The following is a 24,863-nucleotide window of genomic DNA, read 5'->3' on the forward strand; positions in this document are numbered from 1 at the left end:
TCCTCTCAACAGTGAAGCATGTTTAATATAAACACCGGGATTTATAACAATTATGGAGGTTTGTGTCATGTTTGTCCTCCTACACAAACATTATTAAAAATATATTTTCACCCTCATCTTTTTCTATTTTCATACATTTTTGAAAAAGGGAGCCACTAGGGCGGCGCTAAAGAGCAATGACTGACACAGAGGATGTGTGTGATTGCTCTGCAGGAATCCTATCGGCAGGTGATGAAGATGAGGCCCAAGGACCTGTGGAAAAGGCTGATGGTGAAATTCCGCGGGGAAGAAGGACTGGACTATGGAGGCGTGGCCAGGTGAGATGGTTCTAGTCCACGGTGACATGAAACTGGACTAAACTGTGGCCGCCTGTCCAGGGAGTGGCTCTATCTGTTGTCCCATGAGATGCTGAACCCGTACTACGGTCTCTTCCAATACTCCCGAGACGACATCTACACTCTGCAGATCAACCCGGACTCTGCGGTCAACCCTGTGAGTCCTTTCTAGAACATGCCTTGTTGCTATGGAGACTGCTGGAGAACCAACGTTGTGGTTCTGGTGTTGAAACTGTACCTGGTCCTTTAGCCCTGTAGACCTAAGTATTCATTAAGTACCACCATAATGACAACATTAAAATACAGTAGTGTAGTAGACCTAAGTATTCATCAAGTACCACCATAATGACAACATTAAAATACAGTAGTGTAGTATACCTAAGTATTTATTAAGTACCACCATAATGACATTAAAATGCAGTAGTGTAGTAGACCTAAGTATTCATTAAGCACCACCATAATGACATCATTAAAATACAGTAGTGTCGTAGACTTAAGTATTTATTAAGTACCACCATAATGACAACATTAAAATACGGTAGTGTAGTAGACCTAAGTATTCATTAAGTACCCTCATAATGACAACATTAAAATACAGTAGTGTAGTATACCTAAGTATTCATTAAGTACCACCATAATGACAACATTAAAATACGGTAGTGTAGTAGACCTAAGTATTCATTAAGTACCCTCATAATGACAACATTAAAATACAGTAGTGTAGTATACCTAAGTATTTATTAAGTACCACCATAATGACAACATTAAAATACGGTAGTGTAGTAGACCTAAGTATTCATTAAGTACCCTCATAATGACAACATTAAAATACAGTAGTGTAGTATACCTAAGTATTCATTAAGTACCACCATAATGACAACATTAAAATACGGTAGTGTAGTAGACCTAAGTATTCATTAAGTACCCTCATAATGACAACATTAAAATACAGTAGTGTAGTAGACCTAAGTATTCATTAAGTACCACTATAATGACATTAAAATACAGTAGTGTAGTAGACCTAAGTATTCATTAAGTACCACCATAATGACAACATTAAAATACAGTAGTGTAGTAGACCTAAGTATTCATTAAGTACCACCTTAATGACATAATTAAAATACAGTAGCGTAGTAGACCTAAGTATTCATTAAGTACCACCATAAGGACAACATTAAAATACAGTTGCGTAGTAGGGCTAAGCAATCATTAAAGACAAGGCAGAGGTTTTATTTCATGAGTAAATATTTAATAATTTTGGCCAGTGTAACATTACACAGCGTTTGAACAACACCGTGTTTGAAAATAGGAAAATAAAACACTGTTCTTTAATCAAGTGATTCTTTGGTAAGACAGTTTGAGAATGACTTGTTGTCAGCAAGCTATTGAATTAGCGGCACAGTACTCCACCACATACAGAAAAGTCAAAGTATGCGGCGGTCATTCTGAAATAGTTTTATTTTGTCTAAAAAAATGGTTTCAAATAACAATCATTGCTGTTTATTTCAAGACAAACGTTTGTGTTATGAGTGAGAAAATGTAGTGGTATTAGTTATTACAAACACCAATTCAGCTCCTTCTCATTACATGATGTATTTTATCCTTTTTTTTTACATTTTTACGATTGTTTTTTTTTACCCATATAATATTTTATTACGGTACACTTCGTCACCTGTAACAAAAAAGTGACCCCTGTATTTTCCGGACTATAAAGCACACCAGTATATTTGTTTCCATATTTGAGCCGCAAATATATGCGTTGTGAAATTAGTTATTTACGGTACACAAAAATATTTTGTAAATTTTTATTTACATACCCTAAGTATTTCCAAACGGTGTTTGTAACACGGCAGTAAAACGGCTGATCAAACAAAACAGAAGTCATCGTCATAGACCCACTAGCTGTGGAAGTTCAAGATTCATAATTGTAGAATCTTTAAAAAAAATAAATAAACACAGATAATTGAAATTTATAATTGTGGAGTCAAGAGTGGGGGAAAAAAAATCTATAAAATTCCTATTTGTTGAGAGTTTAAAAAAAAATAACACGGAGAAAATACTTAAAATTCATAATTTGGGGAATTAAGAGTAAGAAAAAAAACTTATTATTATTATTAATATGTGTACTTGTAGAGTCGAGAGTAAAAAAACTACAGAAAAGCAAACAAACAAAAAATGTGGCGAAAATAAATACAATTCATAATTTTGGGCGTCAAGAGTTAAAAAAAAAAAAAAAAAACTGCAGAAAATCATAAAAATTCATAATTGTAGAGTCAAGAGTAAAAAAAAAAACTCCAGAGATAATAGAAATTCATGATTGTGGAGTCAAGAGTGGAAAAAAAAAACTGGAGAAAATCATTAAAAATTCATCATTTTGAAGTCAAGAGTAAAAAGACAAAAAAAAAAAAAACCGGGAGAAAAAAAAACAACAACCCTGAGATAATTGATATTCATGATTGTGGAGTCAAGTGTGGGGGGAAAAATGTAGGAAATCATTAAAATTCATAATTGTAGAATCCAGAGTTTAAAAAAAAAAAGACCTGGAGAAAATAATTTAAATTCATAATTTTGGGAATCAAGAGTAAGCAAAAAAAAACTGGAGGAAATAATTGAAATTAATAATTTTGTAGTGAAGAGTAAAAATAAACAGGCAAAAAAAAAAAACAGGAGAAAATCATAAAAATTCGTAATTGTAGAGTCGGGAGTAAAAAATAATGACAACAGAAAAACAAACAAACGAAAAACACGAAGAAATAAGTACAATTTATAATTTTGGTAGTTGAGTAAAAAGAAAAAAAACTCCCCGGAGAAAATCATTAAAATTCATAATTTTGGAGTTCAGAGCAAAAAAAATTACAAAAATAAACCCTCTACAAAAATCATTAAAATTCGTAATTGTAGAGTTGAGAGTTGGAAAAAAACCCTGGAAAAAATAGTTCAAATTCATAATTTTGGAGTCAAAAGTAAAAAAACAAAAAAAAAAACCTGGTGGAAATCTTTAAAAATTATAATTATTGAGTCAGGAGTAAAATACAACAACAACAACAACAAACAAAAAACACCCAGTAGAAAATAATTGAAATTCATGACTTTGGGAATCAAGAGTAAAAAAACAAAAACAGACCAAAAAAACTGAAGAAAATCATTAAAATTCATTGTTGTAGCGTCGAAGGTTTGAGAAAAAAAAACCTGGGGAAATTTGTTTAAATTCATAATTGTGGAGTCAAGAGTAAAAAACAAAAACAAAACTAAAAAACAAAACAAAACGGAAAAATTATTAAAATTCCTGATTGTAGAGTTGAGAGTAAAAAAACAACAACAACAAAAACAAACAAACAAAAAACTTGTGGTATATAATTAAAATACATAAATTTGGGACTCAAGAGTAAAAAATAGAAATAAAAAAAACCTGGAGAAAATCATTAAAATTCTTAATTGTAGCGTTGAAAGTTGGAAAAAAATGCTCCAGAGAAAAATAGTTAAAATTCATAATTTTGGAGTCAAGAACCAAATAATAAAACCTGCAGAAAATAATAAAAATTCATAGTTTTGTAATCTAGAGTAAAGAAAAAAAAACAAAAAAACCTGGAGAAAATTTGTAGAGTCAGAAGTTAAAAAGAAAATAACCCCAAAAAAAAGTTGAAAATAATTCAAATTCATAATTTTGGAACTCAAAAGTAAAAAACAAATGAACAAAAAAAAAAAACATGGGAAAAAAATTCATTAAAATTCATAATCGTGGAGTTGAGAGTAAAAAAAAAAAAAAAAAAGACAAACAAACAAAAACCTAGAGAAAATCATTAAAATGTTTAATTATAAAGATCACACTTTAAAAAAATGAAATGGAAATAATTGAAATTCATAATTGTGGAGTCGGGATTTTAAAAAAAGGGAATTAAGAGTAAAAAAACAAGAAAAACCTGGAGAAAATCATTAAAATTCATAATTTTGGCGTTAACAGTAAAAAAACTAACTAAAAAAACCTGGAGAAAATCATTAAAATGTGTAGTGGTAGAGTTGAGAGTAAAAAACAACAACTCAGAGATAATCAAAAATCATAATTTTGGGAGTCAAAAGTAAAAAAAAAAAAAAAAAAAACTGGAGAAAATCATTAAAATTCATAATTTTGGAGTCAAGAACCAAATAATAAAACCTGCAGAAAATAATTAAAATTCATAATTTTGTAATCAAGAGTATAGAAAAAAAAAAAAAAAAAAATGGAGAAAATTGTAGAGTCAGAAGTTAAAAAGAAAATAACAAAAAAAAAGTTGAAAATAATTACAATTCATAATTTTGGGAGTCAAAAGTAAAAAACCTGGGGAAAAAATCATTAAAATTCATAATTGTGGAGTTGAGAGTAATAAAAAACAAAGACAAACAAACAAAAACCTGGAGAAAATCATTAAAATGTTTAATTGTAGAGTTCAGACTTAAAAAAAATCAAATGGAAATAATTGAAATTCATAATTGTGGAGTCGGGATTTTAAAAAAAGGGAATTAAGAGTAAAAAAACAAGAAAAACCTGGAGAAAACCATTAACATTTGTCGTTGTAGAGCTGAGAGTAAAAAAAACAACAACCTAGAGATAATTAAAAATCATAATTTTGGGAGTCAAAAGCAAAAAAAAAAAAAAAAAAAAACCTGGAGAAAATCATAAAAATTCATAATTTTGGAGTCAAGAACCAAATAATAAAACCTGCAGAAAATAATTAAAATTCATAATTTTGTAAATAAGAGTATAGAGAAAAAACCTGGAGAAAATTGTAGAGTCAGAAGTTAAAAAGAAAATAATTAAAAAAAAGTTGAAAATGATTAAAGTTCATAATTTTGGGAGTCAAAAGTAAAAAACCTGGGAAAAAAATCATTAAAATTCATAATTATGGAGTTGAGAGTAAAAAAAAAAAAAAATAAGACAAACAAACATAAACATGCAGAAAATCATTAAAATGTTTAATTGTAGAGTTCAGACTTAAAAAAAATCAAATGGAAATAATTAAAATTCATAATTGTGGAGTCGGGATTTTTAAAAAAGGGAATTAAGAGTAAAAAAACAAGAAAAACCTGGAGAAAATCATTAAAATTCATAATTTTGGCGTTAACAGTAAAAAAGAATAACTAAAAAACCTGGAGAAAATCAGTAAAATGTGTAAAAAACAAACAAACAAACAAACAAACAAAAAACCTGGGAAAAAAATTCATTAAAACTCATAATTGTGGAGTTGAGGGTAAAAAAAACAAAGACAAACAAACAAAAACCTAGAGAAAATCATTAAAATGTTTAATTATAGAGATCACACTTTAAAGAAATAAAATGGAAATAATTGAAATTCATAATTGTGGAGTCGTGATTTTAAAAAAAGGGAATTAAGAGTAAAAAAACAAGAAAAACCTGGAGAAAATCATTAAAATTCCTAATTTTGGAATAACAGTAAAAAAAAAAAAAAAAGAAAAACCTGGAGAAAATCATTAAAACAACCCAGAGATAATTAAAAATCATAATTTTAGGAGTCAAGAGTAAAAAAAACAAAAATCCTGGAGAAAATCATTAAAATTCATAATTGTGCAGTTGAGAGTTGGAGAAAAAAACAGATTGTACAGCCTTGAGTGGCAAAACTGAAAGTAAACAATAGATATGACTAAATGTGTGTGTGTGTGTGTGTGTGTGTGTGTGTGTCCAGGAGCACCTGTCTTACTTTCACTTTGTGGGGCGCATCATGGGCATGGCGGTGTTCCACGGCCACTACATCGACGGAGGCTTCACCTTGCCCTTCTACAAGCAGCTGCTGGGCAAACCCATCACCCTGGACGACATGGAGTCTGTGGACCCGGACCTGCACAACAGCCTGGTCTGGATCTTGTACGTAGCACACCTGTTTAATCATTGTGTCATCGCTACACAACTCATTAGTAGGATCAACACCACAATAAATATGTGCTGGAAATGTATCAACATCTTCCTACTAGGCTTGTAATGTATATAGTATAGTATCAAGGTACTAATCAAACATTGTACTATAATCTCTTTGAAAAGTACTACTTCACAATGGCTATGACGTCACGTCGAGACATTGCTGGTTTTAGGAGCGGAGGAGCATGTTGGGCAGCGCACACACACAGAGTACTTACAAGCAGACACAGTGTGTAGACGGAAAAGGGAGAATGGACGCATTTTGGTGTAAAAAGTCAAGATAAAGGTGAAGTTATAACACTGAAACACCCTCAGGAAGAGCAGCTTTAACACATGGCTAGCTACGAAAATACAACAACAACAAAAAAAAACGTAGAAAATTATTGAAATTCATAATTTTGGGAGTCAAGAGTAGAAAAAAAAAAACAGACTAAAAAAACAGGAGAAAATCATTAAAATTCATAATTGTAGAGTTGAAAGTTGAAAAAAAAATTACCCATTATAATTCATAATTGTGGAGTCAATAGTAAAAAAAAAATTAACTAAACTAAAAAAAAAACTGAGAAATCATTAAAATTCCTGATTGTAGAGTCAAAAGTAAAATACAACAACAAAACAAACAAAAAAAAAACCGTAGAAAATAATTTAAATTCATCATTTTGGGAGTCAAGAGTAAAAAAAAAAAAAAAAACAGACTAAAAAAACAGGAGAAAATCATTAAAATTCATAATTGTAGAGTTGAAAGTTGAAAAAAAATTACCCATTATAATTCATAATTGTGGAGTCAATAGTAAAAAAAAAATTAACTAAACTAAAAAAAAACAGAGAAATCATTAAAATTCCTGATTGTAGAGTCAAAAGTAAAATACAACAACAAAACAAACAAAAAAAAACCCGTAGAAAATAATTGAAATTCATTATTTTGGGAGTCAAGAGTAAAAAAAAAAAAAAAAAACAGACTAAAAAAACAGGAGAAAATCATTCAAATTCATAATTGTAGAGTTAAAAGTTTAAAAAAAACAAATCCTGTAGAAACTTGTTATAATTCATAATTGTGGAGTCAAGAGTTAAAAAAAACAACTAAACTAAACTAAAAAAACAGAGAAATCATTAAAATTCCTGACTGTAGAGTCAAGAGTAAAATACAACAACAAAACAAACAAACAAAAATCCCGTAGAAAATAATTGAAATTCATCATTTTGTGAGTCAAGAGTAAAAAAAAAAAATTGACTAAAAAAACAGGAGAAAATCATTAAAATTCATAATTGTAGAGTTAAAAGTAGGAAAAAAAACCCGTAGAAACTTGTTATAATTCATAATTGTGGAGTCAAGAGTAAAAAAAAACTAAACCAAAAAAAATTGAGAAATCATTAAAATTCCTGATTGTAAAGTCAAGAGTAAAATACAACAACAAAACAAACAAAAAAACCCCGTAGAAAATAAGTGAAATTCATAATTTTGGGAGTCAAGAGTAAAAAAAGAAAAAACTGACTAAAAAAACTGGAGAAAATCATTAAAATTCATAATTGTAGAGTTCAAAGTTGAAAAAAAAAAAAACCTGTAGAAACTTGTTATAATTCATAATTGTGGAGTCAGAGTAAAAAAAAACAACTAAATTAAACTAAAAAAAAACAGAGAAATCACTAAAATTCCTGATTGTGGAGTCAAGAGTAAAATACAACAACAAAACAAACAAAAAACCCCCGTAGAAAATAATTGAAATTCATCATTTTGTGAGTCAAGAGTAAAAAAAAAAAAACAGACCAAAAAAACAAAAGAAAATAGTTAAAATTCATAATTGTAGAGTCAAGAGTAAAAAACAAAAACTAAACTAAAAAAAAACAGAGAAATCATTAAAATTCTTGATTGTAGAGTCTAGAGTAAAAAAAAAACGACAAAAAAAAAAAACGTAGTATATAATTAAATTCCTAATTTTGAGTAAAAATTTTAAAAATAACACCTGGACAAAATCATTTGAATTAAAGATTGTAGAGTCGAGAGTTGAAAAAATTACAAACAAAAAAGTTGAAAATAATTAAAATTCATAATTTTGTAGTCAAGAGTAAAGAAAACAAACAAACAACAACCAGGAGAAAAATATTAAAATTCAAAATTGTAGAGTCGAGAATTGAAAAAATTACAAACAAAAAAGGAGAAAATAATTAAAATTCATAATTTTGGGAGTCAAGAGTAAAGAAAACAAACAAACAAAAAAAGGAGAAAATCATTCAAATTCAAAATTTTAGCGTCAAGAGTTAAAAAACAAACAAAAAAGTTGAAAATAATTTAAATTCATAATTTTGGGAGTTAAGAGTAAAAAACAAAAACAGACGGAGAATCAGAAAAAATCATTAAAATTCCTGATTGTAGAGTCAAGAGTAAAATACAACAAAACAAAAACAAAAAACCCCCGTAGAAAATAATTGAAATTCATCATTTTGTGAGTCAAGAGTAAAAAAAAACAGACCTAAAAAACAGAAGAAAATAGTTAAAATTCATAATTGTAAAAAAAAAAAAAAAACCTACAAATCATTAAAATTCCTCATTGTAGAGTCCAGAGTAAAAAAACGACAAAAAAAAACCCATAGCATATAATTAAAATTCATAATTTTGAGTTAAAAAAAAAAAACCTGGAGAAAATCATTAAAATTCAAAAGTGTAGGGTCGAGAGTTGAAAAAATTACAAGCAAAGAAGTTGAAAATAATTAAAATTCATAATTTTGTAGTCAAGTGTAAAGAAAACAAACAAAAACCAGGAGAAAATCATTAAAATTCAAAATTGTTGCGTCGAGTTAAAAAATAGCAATCAAAAAAGTTGAAAATAATTAAAATTCATAATTTTGGGAGTTAAGAGTAAAAAACAAAAACACACGGAGAATCAGAGAACATTTTTAAAACTCCTGATTGTAGAGTCGAGAGTAAAAAACAACACAAACCTGGAGTATATCATTAAAATTCATAATGTTGGGAGTCAAGAGTACAAAATAAAGAAAATAAAAACTGAAGAAAATCATTCAAATTCATAATTGTAGAGTCGAGAGTTGCAAAAAATGCTCTGAAGAAAATAATTACAATTCCTAATTTTGGGAGTCAAGAGTAAAAAAACAAAAACGGACCAAAAAAACGGGAGAAAATCATTAAAATTCATAATTGTAAGCATTTTAACTTTTTTTTAGCTCTTTTTCTAGGTATACACCTCTTGGTTTTTGACACACGCTAACATTAGTATGTTATCTTTTTTAGCAAATTTGACCAGCATACACAACAGAATACTTTTTTGGTACTAGACATGTTTACTGTTAGCATTTAAGGGTTGTTTTTTTTTAGCTATTTTTACGGGTATATACCTCAGAGTCACATTATGGTACTTTGTGCATGCTAGCCTTTTTTTTAGCAAAATCAATTATTTTGGCCCTTGATGCATAGGCTTACTGTTAGCATGCTAATGTTACCGTGTTAGATTTTTGGGGCTATTTTTGCAAGTATAAAACTCAGAGTCCTATATTTTGGCACTTGATGAACGCTTATTGTTAGCATGTTAACTATTGGACGTACGCTAAAACTCGCATGTTATCTATTTTAGCAAATTTTACAGGCATACAGCTCAGAATACTTAATCTATGTTTACTGTTAGCATGCTAACGTTAGCGCATTAGCTTCTTCAGCTAACTTTCCAAGTATACACGTCAGAATAATTTATTTTCGTACTTTACACGAGCTTACCGTTTGTATGCTAACTTTAGTATGTTAGCTTTTTTATAGCTGTTTTTAGACTTATACACTTCGGTCATTTATTTTGGTATTGGACGTATGCTAACATTTGCATGTTATCTTTTGTAGAAAATTTTACAGGCATACACCTCAGTATCATTTTTGTCATACTTGAGGCATGCTAATGTTAGCGTGTTAACTTCTTTAGCTAACTTTATATGTATACAACTCAATCATATATTTTGGCACTTGACACACGCTTATTTTTAGGATTTTAATATTTTTTAGCTATTTTTTGAGGTATACGCCTCTTGGTTTTTGACACACACTAAAATTAGCATGTTACATTTTGTAGCAAATTGTACAGGCATACACCTCAGAATAATTTTTGCAGTACTTGATGCATGCTTACGTTAGCGTGTTAGCTTCTTTAGCTAACTTTACATGTATACAACTCAATCATATATTTTGGCACTTGACGCACGCTTGTTAGCATTTTACCTTTTTTTAGCTATTTTTCGAGGTATACAGTACATATCTTGGTTTTTGATGCACGCTAACATTAGCATGTTACCTTTTGCAGCACATTTTACAGGCATACACCTCAGAATAACTTTTGCTGTACTCGATGCATGTTTACAGTTAGCACAGTGTGTTAGCTTCTTTAGCTAACTTTACAGGTACACAACTCTGTCATATACTTTGGCACTTGGCGCATGCCTATTGTTAGCATTTTAACTTTTTTTTATACACCTCCGTCACGTATTTTGGTTTTTGACACACGCTATAATTAGCATGTTACCTTTTGTAGCAAATTTTACAGGCATACACCTCAGAATAACTTTTGCTGTACTCGATGCGTGTTTACTGTTAGCATGCTAATGTTAGCATGTTAGCTTCTTTAGCTAACTTTACAGGTATACAACTCAGTCATATATTTTGGCACTTGACGCACGCTTATTGTTAGCATTTTACCTTTTTTTAGCTATTTTTCGAGGTATACAGTACATATCTTGGTTTTTGATGCACGCTAACATTAGCATGTTACCTTTTGCAGCACATTTTACAGGCATACACCTCAGAATAACTTTTGCTGTACTCGATGCATGTTTACAGTTAGCACAGTGTGTTAGCTTCTTTAGCTAACTTTACAGGTACACAACTCTGTCATATATTTTGGCACTTGGCGCATGCCTATTGTTAGCATTTTAACTTTTTTTTATGCACCTCCGTCACGTATTTTGGTTTTTGACACACGCTATAATTACCATGTTACCTTTTGTAGCAAATTTTACAGGCATACAGCTCAGAATAACTTTTGCTGTACTTGATGCATGTTTACTGTTAGCATGCTAACGTTAGCATGTTAGCTTCTTCAGCTAACTTTAAAGGTATACAACTCAGTCATATATTTTGGCACTTGACGCACGCTTATTGTTAGCATTTTACCTTTTTTTAGCTATTTTTCGAGGTATACATATCTTGGTTTTTGATGCACGCTAACATTAGCATGTTACCTTTTGCAGCAAATTTTACAGCCATACACCTCAGAATAACTTTTGCTGTACTCAACTCATGTTTACTGTTAGCACAGAGTGTTAGCTTCTTTAGCTAACTTTACAGGTACACAATTCTGTCATATATTTTGGCACTTGGCGCATTTTTATTGTTAGCATTTTAACTTTTTTTTATACACCTCCGTCACGTATTTTGGTTTTTGACACACGCTATAATTAGCATGTTACCTTTTGTAGCAAATTTTACAGGCATACACCTCAGAATAACTTTTGCTGTACTCGATGCATGTTTACTGTTAGCATGCTAACGTTAGCATGTTAGCTTCTTCAGCTAACTTTAGAGGTATACAACTCAGTCATATATTTTGGCATTTGACGCACGCTTATTGTTAGCATTTTACCTTTTTTTAGCTATTTTTCGAGGTATACATATCTTGGTTTTTGATGCACGCTAACATTAGCATGTTACCTTTTGCAGCAAATTTTACAGCCATACACCTCAGAATAACTTTTGCTGTACTCAACTCATATTTACTGTTAGCACAGAGTGTTAGCTTCTTTAGCTAACTTTACAGGTACACAATTCTGTCATATATTTTGGCACTTGGCGCATGCTTATTGTTAGCATTTTAACTTTTTTTGTACACCTCCGTCACGTATTTTGGTTTTTGACACACGCTATAATTAGCATGTTACCTTTTGTAGCAAATTTTACAGGCATACACCTCAGAATAACTTTTGCTGTACTCGATGCATGTTTACTGTTAGCATGCTAACGTTAGCATGTTAGCTTCTTTAGCTAACTTTACAGGTACAAAACTCTGTCATATATTTTGGCACTTGGCGCGTGCCTATTGTTAGCATTTTAACTTTTTTTTATACACCTCCGTCACGTATTTTGGTTTTTGACACACGCTATAATTAGCATGTTACCTTTTGTAGCAAATTTTACAGGCATACACCTCAGAATAACTTTTGCTGTACTCGATGCGTGTTTACTGTTAGCATGCTAATGTTAGCATGTTAGCTTCTTTAGCTAACTTTACAGGTATACAACTCAGTCATATATTTTGGCACTTGACGCACGCTTATTATTAGCATTTTAACTCTTTTTAGCTATTTTTTGATGCACGCTAACATTAGCATGTTATCTTTTGTAGAACATTTTTTGGGTACTAGACACCCTTACGGCTAGCATGTAAGCTTTTTTGGGCTATTAACCTCAAAGTCACGTTTTGTTAGCCTTTTTTTTTTTTTTTTTTTATCAGAATGATGTATTTTGGCAGTTGACGCATGCAGTAGATGTGTTTGATGTTCCTGATCCTGGTCTAACTCGGTCCCAGGGACAACGACATCACAGGCGTGCTGGACCACACCTTCTGCGTGGAGCACAACGCCTACGGAGAGATCATCCAGCACGAGCTGAAGCCCAACGGGAAGAGCATCGCGGTGACGCAGGACACCAAGAAGGAGTACGTGCGCCTCTACGTCAACTGGCGCTTCCTGCGCGGCATCGAAGCTCAGTTCCTGGCTCTGCAGAAGGGCTTCAACGAGGTCATCCCCCAGCATCTGCTGAAGGCTTTCGACGAGAAGGAGTTGGAGGTGACTTCACATTGTCCTCTTCTACTTCTATTTGCACCTCCTTCTATATCCCACACCTTTACCTTGATGTGGTTGCTCCAGGTGTGCACTGGCACACCTGGACTGTAACTTTAACCCCGGAGAAAATCATTAAAATTCATCACTGGGGAGTCAAGAGTGGAAAAAAAAACTCAACCAAAAAAACTCGGAGAAAATCATTAAAATTCATAACTGTAGAGTCGAGAGTTAAAAAAAACCAGCAACCCGCAGATAATACTTAAAATGTATAATTGGTGAGTGAAGAGTGAAAAACAAACAAACAAAAAACCCCCAGAGAGAATCATTAAAATGCATAATTGTAGAGTTGAGAATTAAAAATAAATAAATAAAAACCTGCAGAAAATCATTAAAATTCATCATTGGGGAGTCAAGAGTGGAAAACAAACCAACCAACCAAAAAAAAACCCAGAGAAATTGATTACTATTCATAATTGTAGAGTCCTGAGTTAAATAAAAATAAATAAATAAAAACTTTCAGAAGATCATTAAAATTCAATATTGTAAAATCGACAATAAGAAAAAAAAACCTGGAGAATATAATTAAAATTAATAATTTCGGAGTCAAGAATGGAAAAAAAAATAAAACATAAAAAACTCTGAGAAAATCATTCAAATTTAAAATGGAGGAATTTAGAGTCAAAAGAAAAAAACCTGAAGAAAATCATTAAAATTCATAATTGTAGAGTCGAGAGTTTAAAAAAACAACAACCCGGAGATAATACTTAAAATCTGTAATTGTCAAGTCAAGAGTGAAAAAAAAAAAAAAACACGGAGAAAATGATTATGATTCATAATTGTAGAGTTGAGAGTTAAAAAATAAATAAATAGAAACCTGCAGAAAATCATTAAAATTAATCATTGGGGAGTCAAGAGTGGAAAACAAACCAACCAACCAAAAAAAAAAACAGAGAAAATGATTACTATTCATAATTGTAGAGTCCTGATTTAAATAAAAATAAATAAATAAAAACTTGCAGAAAATCCTTATAATTCAATATTGTAGAGTCGAGAATTCAAATAAAAACTTGGACAATATCATTTAAATGTATAATTTTGGAGTCAAGAGTGGGAAAAAAAACTAAACCAGAAATACTCTGAGAAAATCATTAAAATGTATAATTGTGGAATCCAGTGTTAAAAAAACAACAACCCGGAGATAATACTTAAAATGTATAATTGTCGAGTCAAGAGTGAAAAACAAATAAAAAAACAACAACAGAGAAAATCATTAAAATGCATAATTGTAGAGTTGAGAATTAAAAATAAATAGATAAATAAAAACCTGCAGAAAATCATTAAAATTCATCATTGGGGAGTCAAGAGTGGAAAACAAACCAACCAACGAAAAAACACCCAGAGAAAATGATTACTATTCCTATTTGTAGAGTCCTGAGTTAAATAAAAATAAATAAATAAAAACTTGCAGAAGATCATTAAAATTCAATATTGTAAAATCGACAATAAGAAAAAAAACCTGGAGAATATAATTAAAATTAATAATTTTGGAGTCAAGAATGGAAAAAAAAAAAACCCTAAAAAACTTTGAGAAAATCATTCAAATTTAAAATGGAGGAATTTAGAGTCAAAAGAAAAAAACCTGAAGAAAATCATTAAAATTCATAATTGTAGAGTCGAGAGTTTAAAAAAACAACAACCCGGAGATAATACTTAAAATCTGTAATTGTCAAGTCAAGAGTGAAAAAAAAAAAAAACCCGGAGAAAATGATTATGATTCATAATTGTAGAGTTGAGAATTAAAAAATAAATAAATAGAAACCTGCAGAAAATCATTAAAATTCATCATTGGGGAGTCAAGAGTGGAAAACAAACCAACCAACCAAATAAATAACAACTTGCAGAAAATCATTATAATTCAATATTGTAGAGTCGAGAATTCAAATAAAAACTTGGACAATAGCATTTAAATGTATAATTTTGGAGTCAAGAGTCCACTGTCCGCCGCCTCAGGAAGGGGAAGCAGTGCACTATCAACACCGTGTATGGTGCGGATGGTGTTCTGCTGACCTCGACTGCAGATGTTGTGGATAGGTGGAAGGAATACTTCGAAGACCTCCTCAATCCCACCAACACGTCTTTAGATGAAGAAGCAGTGCCTGGGGAATCTGTGGTGGACTCTCCTATTTCTGGGGCTGAGGTCGCTGAGATAGTTCAAAAGCTCCTCGGTGGCAAGGCCCCGGGGGTGGATGAGGTCCGCCCGGAGTTCCTTAAGGCTCTGGATGCTGTGGGGCTGTCTTGGTTGACAAGACTCTGCAGCATCGTGTGGACATCGGGGGCGGTACGTCTGGATTGGCAGACCGGGGTGGTGGTTCCTCTCTTTAAGAAGGGGGACCGGAGGGTGTGTTCCAACTATGGTGGGATCACACTCCTCAGCCTTCCCTGTAAGGTTTATTCAGGTGTACTGGAGAGGAGGCTTCGCCGGATAGTCGAACCTCGGATTCAGGAGGAACAGTGTGGTTTTCGTCCTGGTCGTGGAACTGTGGACCAGCTCTATACTCTCCGCAGGGTTCTTGAGGGTGCATGGGAGTTTGCCCAACCAGTCTACATGTGCTTTGTGGACTTGCAGAAGGCATTCGACCGTGTCCCTCGGGAAGTCCTGTGGGGAGTCCTCAGAGAGTTTGGGGTATCGGACTGTCTTATTGTGGCGGTCCGCTCCCTGTACGATCAGTGTCAGAGCTTGGTCCGCATTGCCGGCAGTAAGTCGGACACATTTCCAGTGAGGGTTGGACTCCGCCAAGGCTGCCCTTTGTCACCGATTCTGTTCATAACTTTTATGGACAGAATTTCTAGGCGCAGTCAAGGCGTTGAGGGGTTCCGGTTTGGTGGCCGCGGGATTAGTTCTCTGCTTTTTGCAGATGATGTGGTCCTGATGGCTTCATCTGACCGGGATTTTCACCTCTCACTGGATCGGTTCGCAGCCGAGTGTGAAGCGACCGGAATGAGAATCAGCACCTCCAAGTCCGAGTCCATGGTTCTCGCCCGGAAAAGGGTGGAGTGCCATCTCCGGGTTGGGGAGGAGACCTTGCCCCAAGTGGAGGAGTTCAAGTACCTAGGAGTCTTGTTCACGAGTGGTGAAAGAGTGGATCGTGAGATCGACAGGCGGATCGGTGCGGCGTCTTCAGTAATGCGGACGTTGTATCGATCCGTTGTGGTGAAGAAGGAGCTGAGCCGGAAGGCAAAGCTCTCAATTTACCGGTCGATCTACGTTCCCATCCTCACCTATGGTCATGAGCTTTGGGGTCATGATCGAAAGGATAAGATCACGGGTACAAGCGGCCCAAATGAGTTTCCTCCGCCGTGTGGCGGGTCTCTCCCTTAGAGATAGGGTGAGAAGCTCTGCCATCCGGGAGGAACTCAAAGTAAAGCCGCTGCTCCTCCACATGGAGAGGAGCCAGATGAGGTGGTTCGGCATCTGGTCAGGATGCCACCCGAACGCCTCCCTAGGGAGGTGGTTAGGGCACGTCCAACCGGTAGGAGGCCACGGGGAAGACCCAGGACACGTTGGGAAGACTATGTCTCCCGGCTGGCCTGGGAACGCCTCAGGATCCCCCGGGAAGAGCTAGACGAAGTGGCTGGGGAGAGGGAAGTCTGGGTTTCCCTGCTTAGGCTGTTGCCCCCGCGACATGACCTCGGATAAGCGGAAGAAGATGGATGGATGAATTGTAGAGTCCTGAGTTAAATAAAAATAAATAAATAAAAACTTGCAGAAAATCATTAAAATTCAATATTGTGAAATCGACAATAAGAAAAAAAAGCTGGAGAATATAATTAAAATTAATAATTTTGGAGTCAAGAATGGAAAAAAATATAAACCAAAAAAAACTCTAAGAAAATCATTAAAATTTATAATTGTGGAATTTAGAGTCGAAAGAAAAAAATCCGAAGAAAATCATTAAAATTCATAATTGTAGAGTCGAGAGTTTAAAAAAACAACAACCCGTAGATAATACTTCAAATCTGTAATTGTCAAGTCAAGAGTGAAAAAAAACCCCAAACCCCGGAGAAAATGATTACGATTCATAATTGTAGAGTTGAGAGTTAAAAAATAAATAAATAAAAAACTGCAGAAAATCATTAAAATTCAATATTGTAGAGTCGAAAATTCAAATAAAAACTTGGACAATATCATTTAAATGTATAATTTTGAAGTCAAGAGTGGGAAAAAAACTAAACCAAAAATACTCTGAGAAAATCATTAAAATGTATAATTGTGGAATCCAGAGTTAAAAAAAACAACAACCCGGAGATAATACTTAAAATGTATAATTGTCGAGTGAAAAGTGAAAAACAAACAAACAACAAACCCCCAAAGAAAATCATTAAAATGCATAATTGTAGAGTTGAGAATTAAAAATAAATAAATAAAAATCTGCAGAAAATTATTAAAATTCATCATTGGGGAGTCAAGAGTGGAAATCAAACCAACCAACCAAAAAAAAAACCCCAGAGAAAATGATTACTATTCATAACTGTAGAGTCCTGAGTTAAATAAGAAAAAATAAATAAAAATGTGCAGAAAATCATTAAAATTCAATATTGTGAAATCGACAATAAGAAAAAAAACCTGGAGAATATAATTAAAATTAATAATTTTGGAGTCAAGAATGGAAAAAAAACTAAAGCAAAAAAACTCTGAGAAAATCATTAAAATTTATAATTGTGGAATTTAGAGTTAAAAGAAAAAAACCCGAAGAAAGTCATTAAAATTCATAATTGTAGAGTCGAGAGTTTAAAAAAACAGCAACCCGGAGATAATACTTAAAATCTGTAATTGTCAAGTCAAGAGTGAAAAAAAAAAAAACCCCGGAGAAAATGATTACGATTCATAATTGTAGAGTTGAGAGTTAAAAAAATAAATTAATTAAAACCTGCAGAAAATCATTAAAATTCCACATTATAGTTCGAGAATTCAAATAAAAACTTGGACAATATCATTTAAATGTATAATTTTGGAGTCAAGAGTGGAAAAAAAACTAAACCAAAAATACTCTGAGAAAATCATTAAAATGTATAATTGTGGAATCCAGAGTTAAAAAAAGCAACAACCCGGAGATAATACTTAAAATGTATAATTGTCGAGTCAAGAGTGAAAAACAAACAAAAAACCCCCAGAGAAAATCATTAAAATGCATAATTGTAGAGTTGAGAATTAAAAATAAATAAATAAATAAAAACCTGCAGAAAATCATTTAAAATTAATCATTGGGGAGTCAAGAGTGGAAAACAAACCAACCAACCCAAAAAAAAACCCAGAGAAAATGATTACTATTCATAATTGTAGAGTCCTGAGTTAAATAAAAATAAATAAATAAAAACTTGCAGAAAATCAATATAATTAAATATTGTCGAGTCGAGAATTCAAATAAAAACTTGGACAATATAATTTAAATGTATAATTTTGGAGTCAAGAGTGGAAAAAAAACTAAACCAAAAATACTCTGAGAAAATCATTAAAATGTATAATTGTCGAGTCAAGAGTGGAAAATAACCCAAACCCCCAGAGAAAATCATTAAAATGCATAATTGTAGAGTCGAGAATTAAAAAAACAAACTTGGAGAAAATCATTAATTAAAAAAAACTTGCAGAAAATCATTAAAATTCAATATAGTAGAGTTGAGAATTTTTAAAAAAAACCTAGAGAATATAATTAAAATGTATAAGTTTGGAGTCAAGAGTGGGAAAAAAACTAAACCAAAAAAACTCGGACAAAATCATTAAAATGTATAATTGTGGAATCGAGTGTTTAAAAAAAAAAAACCTGGAGAAAATAATTAAAATTCATAATTGCAGAGTCGAGAGTTTAAAAAAAACAACAACCCAGAGATAATACTTAAAATGTGTAATTGTCGAGTCAAGAGTGAAAAAAAAAAAAAAACCCTAGAGAAAATCATTAAAATGCAAAATTTTAGAGTCGAGGATTAAAAATAAACAAATAAATTAAAACCTGCAGAAAATCATTCAAATTCAATATTATAGAGTCTAAAAAAAAATAAAAAATCTGGAGAATGTATTTAAAATTTATAATTTTGGAGTCAAGAGTGGAAAAAAAACTAACCCACAAAAACTCAGGGAAAATCATTAAAATGTATAATTGTGGAATTGAGAGTTAAAAAAACCCCGAGAAAGTCATAAAAAAGTTTAACTGTAGAGTTGAGAGTTGAAAATAAATAAATAAATAAAAACTTGCAGAAAATCATTAAAATTCAATATTGTAAAGTCGACAAAAAAACAAACCTGAAGATTATAATAAAAATTTATAATTTTGGAGTCAAGAGTGGAAAAGAAACTAAACCAAAAAAACTCAGAGAAAATCATTAAAATGTATATTTGTTGAGTCGAGAATTAAAAAAAAACCCCGGAGAAAACAATTACAATTCATAATATTGGAGTCCAGAGTAAAATAAAACCCTGCAGAAAATCATTAAAATTCATAATTGTAGAGTCCAGAGTTAAAAATAAATAAATAAATAAATAAATAAAAACCTGCAGAAAATCATTAAAATTCATAATTTTGGAGTCTAGATAAAAAAAAAAAACCTTGCAGAAAATGATTAAAATTCATAATTTTAGAGCCCAGAGTTAAAAATAAATAAATAAAAACCTGCCGAAAATCATCAAAATACAATATTGTAGAGTAAAGAATTACAAGAAAAAAACCTGGAGAAAATCATTATATTCATAATTGTAGAGTTGAGAGTTTTAAAAAAACAACCCGGAGATAATACTTAAAATGTAAAATTGTTGAGGCAAGAGTGAAAAAAAACAAACAACAAAACCCCGGAGAAAAGTTAATAAAGTTAACATGCTAAAATTAGCAGCAAGTGCCAAAATATGACTCAGAATTGTATACTTAAAAAAAATCTATTGTATGGTAGCATGCTAACAATAAATGTCAAGTACTAAAATTAATATTTCTGAGGAGTATACCTGTAAAATGCTCAAAAAAGGCTAGCATACATCGAGTACCAAAACGTATGACTGAGGTATATACCTTTAAAACTATATAAAAAAGCTAACACGCTAACCTGCATCAAGTACTAAAATACATGATTGAGGTGTATACCTTTAATAATGGCTTAACAAGCTAACATGCTAAAATTAGCAGCAATTGCCAACATATGACTTAGAATTGTATAGCTGCAAAAATAGCTAAAAAAGCTATTGTATGGTAGCATGCTAACAGTAAACGTCAAGTACTAAAATTAATATTTCTAAGGAGTATACCTGTAAAATGTTCAAAAAAGGCTAGCATACATCAAATACCAAAATGTTTGACTCTGAGGTATGTACCTGTAAAACTATACAAAAAAGCTAACGCTAATGTACATTAAGTACTAAAATACATGATTGAGGTGTATACCTGTAATAAGAGCTAAAAAACCTAATATGCTAATATTAGCAACAAGTGCCAAAATATAATTCAGAATTGTATACTTGCAAAAAAATCTATCGTATGGTAGCATGCTAACAGTAAACGTCAAGTACTAAAATTAATATTTCTGAGGAATATACCTGTAAAATGTTCAAAAAAGGCTAGCATACATTGAGTACCAAAACATATGACTCTGATGTATATACCTGTACAACTATATAAGAGGTATATACCTGTAAAACCATATATAAAAAAAGCTAACACGCTAACGCTAACCTGCATCAAGTACTAAAATACATGATTGAGGTGTATACCTGTAATAATGGCTTAACAAGCTAACATGCTAAAATTAGCAGCAATCGCCAACATATGACTCAGAATTGTATAGCTGCAAAAATAGCCAAAAAAAAGCTATTGAATGGTAGCATGCTAACAGTAAACGTCAAGTACTAAAATTAATATTTCTGAGGAGTATACCTGTAAAATGTTCAAAAAAGGCTGGCATACATCGAGTACCAAAATGTATGACTCTGAGGTATGTACCTGTACAACTAAATTTTGAAAAATAACACGCTAACGCTAACATGCATCAAGCACTAAAATACTTGATTGAGGTGTATACCTGTAAAAATAGCTAAAAAACCTAATATGCTAAAATTAGCAGCAAGTGCCAAAATACTACTCAGAATTCTATTCATTCAAAAAAGCTATTGTATGGTAGCATGCTAACAGTAAACGTCAAGTACTAAAATTAATATTTCTGAGGAGTATACCTGTAAAATGTTCAAAAAAGGCTAGCATACATCGAGTACTAAAACGTATGACTGAGGTATATACCTGTACAACTATATAAGAGGTATATGCTTGTAAAACTATATTAAAAAAAAGCTAACACGCTAACGCTAACCTGCATCAAGTACTAAAATACATGATTGAGGTGTATACCTGTAATAATGGCTTAACAAGCTAACATGCTAAAATTAGCAGCAATTGCCAACATATGACTCAGAATTGTATAGCTGCAAAAATAGCTAAAAAAGCTATTGTATGGTAGCATGCTAACAGTAAACGTCAAGTACTAAAATTAATATTTCTGAGGAGTATACCTGTAAAATGTTCAAAAAAGGCTAGCATACATCGAATACCAAAATGTATTACTGAGGTATATTATATACCTCTCCTCTCTGAGCTGCCACCTTACCGTGGTAGAGGAGTTTGCGTGTCCCAATGATCCTAGGAGCTATGTTGTCTGGGGGCTTTATGCCCCCTGGTAGGGTCTCTCAAGGCAAACTGGTCCTAGGTGAGGGACCAGACAAAGAGCAGCTCGAAAACCTCTATGAAAAGTAAAAACAAAGGACCCAGATTTCCCTCGCCCGGACGCGGGTCACCGGGGCCCCCCTCTGGAGCCAGGCCCGGAGGCGGGGCACGATGGCGAGCGCCTGGTGGCCGGGCCTGTACCCATGGGGCCCGGCCGGGCACAGCCCGAAGAGGCAACGTGGGTCCCCCCTCCAATGGGCTCACCACCCATAGCAGGGGGCATAGAGGTTGGGTGCAATGTGAGCTGGGCGGCGGCCGAAGGCAGGGCACTTGGCGGTCCGATCCTCGGCTACATAAGCTCGCTCTTGGGACGTGGAACGTCACCTCACTGGGGCGAAAGGAGCCTGAGCTAGTGCGCGAAGTAGAGAAATTCCGGCTGGATGTAGTCGGACTCACTTCGACGCACAGCAAGGGCTCTGGAACCACTTCTCTTGAAAGGGGCTGGACTCTCCTTCACTCTGGCGTGGCCGGCAGTGAGAGGCGACGGGCTGGGGTGGCAATTCTGGTTGCCCCCTGGCTTAAAGCCTGCACGTTGGAGTTCAACCCAGTGGACGAAAGGGTAGCCTCCCTCCGCCTTCGGGTGGGGGGACGGGTCCTGACTGTTGTTTGTGCTTACGCACCAAACAACAGTGCAGAGTACCCACCCTTTTTGGGTACACTTGAGGGAGTACTGGAGAGTGCTCCCCCGGGTGATTCCCTTGTCCTACTGGGGGACTTCAACGCTCATGTTGGTAACGACAGTGAAACCTGGAGAGGCGTGATTGGGAAGAATGGTCGCCCGGATCTGAACCCGAGTGGTGTTTTGTTATTGGACTTCTGTGCTCGTCACAGTTTGTCCATAACAAACACCATGTTCAAACATAAGGGTGTCCATATGTGCACTTGGCACCAGGACACCCTAGGCCGCAGTTCCATGATCGACTTTGTAGTTGTGTCATCGGATTTGCGGCCTCATGTTTTGGACACTCGGGTAAAGAGAGGGGCGGAGCTTTCTACCGATCACCACCTGGTGGTGAGTTGGCTGCGATGGTGGGGGAGGATGCCGGACAGACCTGGCAGGCCCAAACGCATTGTGAGGGTTTGCTGGGAACGTCTGGCAGAGTCTCCTGTCAGAGAAAGTTTCAATTCCCACCTCCGGAGGAACTTTGAACATGTCACGAGGGAGGTGCTGGACATTGAGACCGAGTGGACCATGTTCCGCACCTCTATTGTCGAGGCGGCTGATCGAAGCTGTGGCCGCAAGGTAGTTGGTGCTTGTCGTGGCGGTAATCCTAGAACCCGCTGGTGGACACCAGCGGTGAGGGATGCCGTCAAGCTGAAGAAGGAGTCCTACCGGGTTCTTTTGGCTCATAGGACTCCAGAGGCAGTGGACAGGTACCGACAGGCCAAGCGGTGTGCAGCTTCGGCGGTCACAGAGGCAAAAACTCGGACATGGGAAGAGTTTGGGGAAGCCATGGAAAATGACTTCCGGATGGCTTCAAAGCGATTCTGGACCACCATCCGCCGCCTCAGGAAGGGGAAGCAGTGCACTGTCAACACCGTGTATGGTGCGGATGGTGTTCTGCTGACCTCAACTGCGGATGTTGTGGATAGGTGGAAGGAATACTTTGAAGACCTCCTCAATCCCACCAACACGTCTTCCTATGAGGAAGCAGTGCCTGGGGAATCTGTGGTGGACTCTCCTATTTCTGGGGCTGAGGTTGCTGAGGTAGTTAAAAAGCTCCTCGGTGGCAAGGCCCCAGGGGTGGATGAGATCCGCCCGGAGTTCCTTAAGACTCTGGATGCTGTGGGGCTGTCTTGGTTGACAAGACTCTGCAGCATCGCGTGGACATCGGGGGCGGTACCTCTGGATTGGCAGACCGGGGTGGTGGTCCCTCTCTTTAAGAAGGGGGACCGGAGGGTGTGTTCCAACTATCGTGGGATCACACTCCTCAGCCTTCCCGGTAAGGTTTATTCAGGTGTACTGGAGAGGAGGCTACGCCGGATAGTTGAACCTCGGATTCAGGAGGAACAGTGTGGTTTTCGTCCTGGTCGTGGAACTGTGGACCAGCTCCATACTCTCGGCAGGGTTCTTGAGGGTGCATGGGAGTTTGCCCAACCAGTCTACATGTGCTTTGTGGATTTGGAGAAGGCATTCGACTGTGTCCCTCGGGAAGTCCTGTGGGGAGTGCTCAGAGAGTATGGGGTATCGGACTGTCTTATTATGGCAGTCCGATCCCTGTACGATCAGTGTCAGAGCTTGGTCCGCATTGCTGGCAGTAAGTCGGACACGTTTCCAGTGAGGGTTGGACTGCGCCAAGGTTGCCCTTTGTCACCGATTCTGTTCATAACTTTTATGGACAGAATTTCTAGGCGCAGTCAAGGCATTGAGGTATTCCGGTTTGGTGGCCGCGGGATTAGGTCTCTGCTTTTTGCAGACGATGTGGTCCTGTTGGCTTCATCTGGCCGGGATCTTCAGCTCTCACTGGATCGGTTCGCAGCCGAGTGTGAAGCGGCCGGAATGAGAATCAGCACCTCCAAATCCGAGTCCATGGTTCTCTCCCGGAAAAGGGTGGAGTGCCATCTCCGGGTTGGGGAGGAGACCCTGCCCCAAGTGGAGGAGTTCAAGTACCTAGGAGTCTTGTTCACGAGTGGGGGAAGAGTGGATCGTGAGATCGACAGGCGGATTGGTGCGGCGTCTTCAGTAATGCGGACGTTGTACCGATCTGTTGTGGTGAAGAAGGAGCTGAGCCGGAAGGCAAAGCTCTCAATTTACCGGTCGATCTACGTTCCCATCCTCACCTATGGTCATGAGCTTTGGGTCATGACCGAAAGGATAAGATCACGGGTACAAGCGGCCGAAATGAGTTTCCTCCGCCGTGTGGCGGGGCTCTCCCTTAGAGATAGGGTGAGAAGCTCTGTCATCCGGGAGGAACTCAAAGTAAAGCCGCTGCTCCTTCACATCGAGAGGAGCCAGATGAGGTGGTTCGGGCATCTGGTCAGGATGCCACCCGAACGCCTCCCGAGGGAGGTGTTTAGGGCACGTCCAACCGGTAGGAGGCC

General features: G+C 35.0%; 1 protein-coding gene across 1 annotated transcript in view; it reads left to right on the forward strand.

Moving 5' to 3' along the window:
* Positions 1-24,863, forward strand: part of smurf2 (SMAD specific E3 ubiquitin protein ligase 2) — a 236,307-nt gene that overhangs the window by 192,167 nt on the left and 19,277 nt on the right. The window contains exons 13-16 of the mRNA XM_061884285.1: positions 214-317; positions 378-492; positions 6,014-6,192; positions 12,816-13,074. Coding sequence (XP_061740269.1) covers positions 214-317; positions 378-492; positions 6,014-6,192; positions 12,816-13,074 — 657 coding nt within the window. The remainder of the gene's footprint in view (positions 1-213; positions 318-377; positions 493-6,013; positions 6,193-12,815; positions 13,075-24,863) is intronic.

Source organism: Nerophis ophidion, linkage group LG23 (genome assembly GCF_033978795.1).
Source record: "Nerophis ophidion isolate RoL-2023_Sa linkage group LG23, RoL_Noph_v1.0, whole genome shotgun sequence".
In the NCBI taxonomy this organism is placed as follows: domain Eukaryota; kingdom Metazoa; phylum Chordata; class Actinopteri; order Syngnathiformes; family Syngnathidae; genus Nerophis; species Nerophis ophidion.